The 6,814-nt window shown below is 43.3% G+C and overlaps 1 protein-coding gene across 2 annotated transcripts in view; it reads left to right on the plus strand.

Moving 5' to 3' along the window:
• Rs1 (retinoschisin 1) overlaps positions 1-6,814 on the plus strand; it is a 27,166-nt gene that overhangs the window by 3,525 nt on the left and 16,827 nt on the right. Inside the window, exons 1-2 of one of the 2 annotated variants that reach the window (XM_021188175.1) lie at positions 4,710-4,725; positions 5,128-5,143. The exons of the other annotated variant lie outside the window; for it this stretch is intronic. Coding sequence (XP_021043834.1) covers positions 4,710-4,725; positions 5,128-5,143 — 32 coding nt within the window. Of the gene's footprint in view, positions 1-4,709; positions 4,726-5,127; positions 5,144-6,814 lie in introns of those variants that run through there. 2 annotated transcript variants of the gene reach the window in all.

Raw genomic sequence — 6,814 nt, forward strand, 5'->3', positions numbered from 1 at the left:
CTCAATTAGTGATCAAGGGGGGAGGTCCCCTTGTGGGTGGTGCCCTCTCTGGGCTGGTAGTTTGGGGTTCTATACATGATAGCAAGCTGAGCAAGCCAGGGGAAGCAAGCCAGTAAGGAACATCCCTCCATGGCTTCTGCATCAGCTCCTGCTCCCTGACCTGCTTGAGTTCCAGTCCTGACTTCGTTAGTGATGAACAGCAGTGTGGAAGTGTAAGCTGAATAAACCCTTTCCTCCCCAACTTGCTTCTTGGTCATGATGTTTGTGCAGGAATAGAAACTCTGACTAAGACAGCATCCATCCTATTAAAATGTGTTAGTCCATTTTTGGGTTATGTTTATTGTATAAAGGTGGAGGGGACTATCCAGCCTCATCTTACAGGTAACTGTGTCCCTTTTGTGGGTATAAAAACCATCAGATACTGAAATTTTATTTTTGTAAAAAGCAACTTTTTTTTAAGACTTACTTTATTTTTGATTATGTGTCTCGGGGAGCAGTATGCACATCTGCATGCAGGTGCCTGTAGAAGCCTGTGGAGACATCAGATCACCTGAAGCTGGAGTTTCAGGCAGTTTTATGCCACCAGACATTGGTTGCTGAGAATAGAGTCTCCTGCAAAAGCAGTATATTTTATTAATCTGTGAGCCGTCTTTCCAGCCAAAAGCAACCTTCAAAAGCTGTGGTTTATGTGCCATTTAATTCATCCACTTAGAGGGTACACTCCAATAGTGGTTTTTTTTTGAAATATGCTTACAGATCTGTGGCACATGTGATCTAATTTTAGAACCTTTTTGGCACTACAGATATTAAATACTTGCTCCCTATTCTCCCCAGCCCCCTAGCCCCAGTCCCTGGCATCCACAAATTCCCTTCCTGTCATCTATAGATTTGCCTCTTCTAGACTTTACACTGAAATGGTATTATACAACATGTGGTCTTTTGTCTTTTGCTTGCCGTGTGTCTGTGAGGTTCATCTGTGTTGAGCATGAAAGGATAACAGATTTACCCATGAATATGCCTGTCGCCTAAAATAGCAACACTTTTACACTAGAAGCAATTTCCTTCTTTCTTCTTCCCAAGAGGGACATTATTGCAGCCGGCTGGTTTTCTCCTGTGTCTTTATTCGTGCTTCTCAAGTAGATGAAGGGGCTGGTTACTTTTTTTTTTTAAATCATTCATACTTTTATATTTTTCTCCCCTGCTTTGTCAGTTTCTAAATGAGTGAATACTGTATTTGGTGATTCCCAATCAGAAAGACCAAAATAATTTAAAATAATCTCGTCTCTGTATCTCTAAGGTACCCTTTTCCACTTGGGCTTGCAAGGTCCATGCAGAGAAATAAGCATGCCTTGATTGACCGCCCCCCCCCCCCGCAACCCCCAGTGGTAACAAGGACCTCTACAGCAGCTTCAACCATTTGAATAAAAAGGACACATGAGCCCATTTTGCACAAATCTAAGATGAGCAAGTGACAGTGTCACCTGTAAACATGTGTCTTGAGCACGGAACGACCTGAGTAGGCAGAAAAAGATGGAAGTAATTTATGATTTTTCTTCTAAAGGTTGCCATTCCCCCCCCTTTCTCACTTTCCAACAATATTATATTCTGGTGTGATATGTTGTAGACAAAAAAAGCTTTAAGCTTTTATTCCCCAGTTGTTTTGGTGATTAAATCATTTTGGGGGAACTGCAACAGTGACTTTCATTCACCGCTCCCTTGGTGACAGTGTTTTTTTCTGTAAAAAGCACCTGCTGTTCCCTCTGTCTCTGCTCATTTTCATAGGAATCTGGCACCTTAGAATCCCAGGCTGCCTGCAGTCAAATGCTTGCTAGGGAGGGGAGCCAGTGGGTGGGGGAACCTGCAAGAAATCAACTCCAAATTTAATAGGAATAAGCTCCTACACCATGTCTGACTAGCAGCTAGGTTCCACCCCTACCCCTCCAGGAATAAGGAATAAGGAAGGTTGCAGAAGTCCCTGAAAGGTATTTGCTGGGCCTCTTGTGAACTGTGGGTTGGCTCACCTAAACTTTAGTAGATATTCTTCAGTGACAGATTTGGGCTTTGCTCCTCTCGCTTTTATCTCTCCACAAAAGTCTTGGCAAACTGATGTTTATGCAACCAGTAAGGCCTCTGGGGCTGAGGGGTAGGAAGCCAGTGGGGGGAGAAATCCATCCCAAATTTAAGGAACCATAGGAATAAGCTCCTGCCCTATGTCTGCCTGGAGGCTAGGTCCTTAGTTCATTGTCTCTTAGGTATCCCAGATTCTCCTGAGAGTAGAAGGTGGAACATAGTACTTCCTGATTAACAAGTCCGAGAGGTGCTAATCTCATGAATTCTCCCGGACTATGGTTATATATAGCTCACTGATCTCATATAGCTTAGGCTGGCTGAAAGCTAGTTTTGAACTCACTATGAAGCAAATGATGAGCCTGAACTTCTTGGTTTTCCTGCTTTCATCTTCCAAGTGCTGAGATTACAAAAATAAATCCCACCATGTCTAGTTTATGTGGTGCTGGGGATCAACCACATAAAGGGGACGTGGAAGAAGAGAAGTTGGCTGGTAAGTAGGGGGATTTGAGACAAAGAAAAAAGAAAAAAATCTGTGGACCAGGGCATGGCAATAAACACAGAGAGTAAATGTTCATAAAGAGAGGTGGGCAGGAGGCAGACCATGGTCTTGAGACTCATCATAGAGATAAGGAAATATCCTGAGGGGCACACATCTGAGGGGCTTTGAACAAGCGGGTTTCATTTCTCTGCATTGGCAGATGGAGGATAGATGTGAGCAACTATCTTTAGCAGTGAGGCATGTTGGGGAGTGCTAAGAGCAGCCTCTCCTTCTTATTACTGTGTTGTTTTACTTTTGATTTTCTTCATTGTGATTTAGTGTTCTAGTTTGTGAATTTATCACTATGTATCTCACCTCTTGACGGCCACACGAGTACTTCCAGTTGAAGAGTAGGCATTACAAGGTCTGCTTCCATGAATATTCTAGGGCACATTTTTATTCTGGGAAAAAAATATCTGAAAGCATTTCTAATTATGAATGGAATTGGTGATTTATGGGGAACACATATGCTCAGCTTTGGAATAAATTACCAAAAGCCAAAGAGGCTAGACTCCCTTCCACCAATCAACAGAAGCATATAAGAGTTGGCACTGTTCTCTACCCTACCAACTTTGTCGTTGGGTCCTGTTTAGAATAATAAGAGGCATCTACATGTAGAGATCTAGTAAGCCATTCAATGCAGGAGTCTGAACCTTGGCTTTAGCAATGTCTGTGCGGTACTTGGAGTAAGCCAAGCTCTCAAAGAAAACCAAGATTTATCCATATGGTGGACACTGAAGGTAGACAGGAAAGGTTGACAACACCTAGTGTGGCAGTGTGGAGATGGAAGGGCAGTGCTGGGGAGAATCCATTGCATTTGGAAAGATGAAGCCCTCTGTGATTTCTTTTGCTAGTGCAGGCCTTTTCACTGTAGTACTTGCTTGTGGTGGTTTGAATGAAAATGGTCCCCACAGGCTCATATGTTTGAAAACTTGATCCCCAGTTGGTGAAACTGTTTGGAAAGGATTAGGAGGTGTGGCCTTGCTGGATGAGATCCGTTAATGGGGGAAGACTTTGAAGTTTCCCAGTGTGCCTCTCTCTGTCTCCTACTTACTGATTGGAAAATGAGCTCTCGGCTGTTCCTGCTGCCATGCCTTTGCCCTGCCATCCAGAATTCTAATCCCCTAAAACCATATAGCCTAATTAAATAATTTCTTTTATAAGTTACCTTGGTCATGGTATTTAGGATATCAATAGCTAAGAAACTAAGACATTGGTTCACTTGCTCAGCTAAACCAAAACACCACAGAGTGGCTTGCATATGACAACAGTTCTAGAGGATCAAATGTCCCTGATCAAATACCCTAGCAGGTTCTGTGTATGATGAGGGCTGCTGGTTCATAGGTGGTGCTTTTTCTCAGTGTCCTTACAGGTGGAAGGTATCCAGCTTTCTTGGACCTTATATTAAAGCACTCATTCCATTGATGTGAGTAGATAGCTTAGTCAGATCCCCAAAGTGATTTAATCACCTCCAAAACCCTCCATTTCTGGATGCTCCCCCGTTGGTGAACAGATTTCAACATAGGAATTGAGCAGGAGGAAAGGAAGCCAAATTATTTGATCACAGCCAGTACTGTGGTGAACTCTCAAACCCAGCATGGAGCTGAATATCTGTAGTCTCAGTACCCAGGAGGTGGATGTTGGGGAATTAAGATTTCAAGGCCAGCCTTGGCTACATAGTAAGTTTGATGCCATCCTGGGCTATATGAGATCCTGTTTCCAAAACCCCCAAATAGAAACAATAAAAATCAGCAATCCTTCATGTTCACTGCTACCCTAGAAGGTCAGTTCTGCCTGTAACAGGTGACTAACAGAGGAGCAGGTCCCAGAAGAGCTCCCAGTATGCTGGCTGCCAATGAGTTGCTGAAGTCTTAGTAGATTTGGGAGCTATGCTTCCTGACTTCCATCACAGCCCCAGCATCACCATGGGCACTGCCCAGTAGTCTATCTTCTTCCAGGTCTTTGGGTCTCCCTGGGTAGAGAACAAGACTTCTGCTGCATAGGGATGATGCCTCAGTACAGTGACAGTCTAACAATGAGTGCAGCAATGTGGCCACAGAATGGGGAAATGTGTATTCTTTAACTGGTAGCTTTTATAATCATGATAAAAAAGATGAGTGTCTACTCTCAAGCTGAAAGCTTTTCACAGGCATCTGATTCTCTTGCTAAATGACAAAGTGGTTAGAGGAGGGACCTACAGCTTTCATTGTCTACACTCAGGTTTCTTTTGAGAATTTTACAGTAGGTATGTATTGTTTTCTAGTCAACACAGAAATAAAAGGATTTGTTTTGTTGAAAAGAAGTGGGGGGGGTTGGCACTAATGAGGAGAAAATTAATTTATGTTACTTATTCATTCTCAGGTTCATGGCTGAGACTCCTTATGACAAATGATAGATTAATAAAAGCATGCAAATGTGGGAGCTCAGCCGGCAGAGTACCTGATATGCAAGTATGAAGATCTCTGTTCAATCCCCAGAAATCAAATAAAAAAGCTGAGCATAGTGGGGAAGAGGGATAGGAGGATTCCTGTGGCTGGCTGAACAGCTAGCCTAGCCTATTTGTCCATTTCCAGACCACTAAGGGATGTTACCTAAAAAAAAAAAAAAAAAAAAAAAAAAAGAGCACTTTATTCACCGTTGGTGGGTATGTAAACTGGCATATGTAGCCACTATGGAAATCAGCACAGAGGTGCCCTTCCCACTCCAAGAAAACAAAACAAAACAAAAGCCCTCTTGAACTAGAACTAGAACTACAGTATGATCCAGGTTTACCACTCCTGAGTATTTACTCAAAGAACTCTAAGTCAACCTGTGACAGAGGTACCATAGACAAGCAGGGCGTGGTGGCACATGCCTTTAATCCCACCCCTCAGGAGGCAGAGTCAGGTAGATCTCTGTGAGTTCCACTACAGCCATGAAACCATATAGCCATACATAGTGAGATCCTAGAGAGAGCTGGAGGGGTGGGGATTGTGAGCAAAGAGTATGAATGTTCTTGAGAGAATTATTAGGTGAATTGGAATTATACACTGTCTTCTTTCATAGGAAAAATGAACGGGAAAAGGAGAGATCTTTGGGTGGGGATAACAGCATATATGTGACACGAAAGCAGAAGGGGATTAGTTATTGGAAGGGAGTGAGGGACCCAGGAGGATGAGGGGACCAGAATGCAGGGGAAAGGAGTAAAGGAGGAAGACAAAAAAATGTATAGAGCCGGATGTGGAGGTCCACACTATTAATTCCAGCACTTGAGAGGAGGGGACAGAGCTCTGTGAGTTCAAGGTCAGCCCCCTCTGCATAGTGAGTTCCAGGATAGCCAGTGGCTACATAATGAGACCCTGTGTCAGAGAGGGCGGCCAGTGAAGGATATTGATGCTTACAGTTTACTTTAGCCACCACAGCTGAACGACTTAAACCTGTTCCTGCTAACTTTTGCACTTTCAATGGTCCCAGATTACTTACATGGAATTTATATTTTATTGTGGTTTAATAGCTTTTGTACATTATAGACAAACCTCAAGAAAAATTTCCAACCAACAGTCCAGGCAAAAATAACCTTTTTTATTGTTTTAATTATTTTTAAGATTTTGTGTGCATAGGTGTCTTGTCTGTCTGTCTGTATACCACTTGTGTGCTTATTTCCCTCAGAGGATAGAACAGATTATAGGGTCTCCTGCGATAAGAGTTAAAGGAGTTATAGATGACTGTAAGCCACTAAGTGGATGCTGGGAATTGAACCTTGGTTAGCTGGAAGAGTGTCCAGTATTTTTAATTCCAGTCCCTGTTGTTTGTCTATGAGGATTGTGCTTGGTAGTCCAGTCTGGCTCTAAGAAACAGGGTCTCATGCATCCCAGGCTTGCTCAGACTTCCATGCAGCTGAGGATGGCTTTAGAGTAACAACCCTCCTGCCTTTTCCTCTTGGAGTGCTGAGATTAGTCATGTGCCACCAGCAGACTTCTCCTAACAAGAATGTGGCGCAGGGAGACAACTGGGAATCAAACAGGAAGGGGAGGAATAAAAGGAAGGGGAGGAAGGAGAAGAAAAGTGGCAGGAAGAGAAGTAAAAGGAGGAGGAGAAAAGGGTGGTGCTAGTGGAGGAAGAGAAGAAGGAAGAGGAGGAGGAGGAGGAGGAGGAGGAGGACTTAATCAGTAAAGGAAAAAGGCTGAGCTCAGTCCTTGGAACCTATGTGGTAGGAGAGAATGAGAC

This window comes from Mus pahari, chromosome X (assembly GCF_900095145.1).
Source record: "Mus pahari chromosome X, PAHARI_EIJ_v1.1, whole genome shotgun sequence".
Classification (NCBI taxonomy): domain Eukaryota; kingdom Metazoa; phylum Chordata; class Mammalia; order Rodentia; family Muridae; genus Mus; species Mus pahari.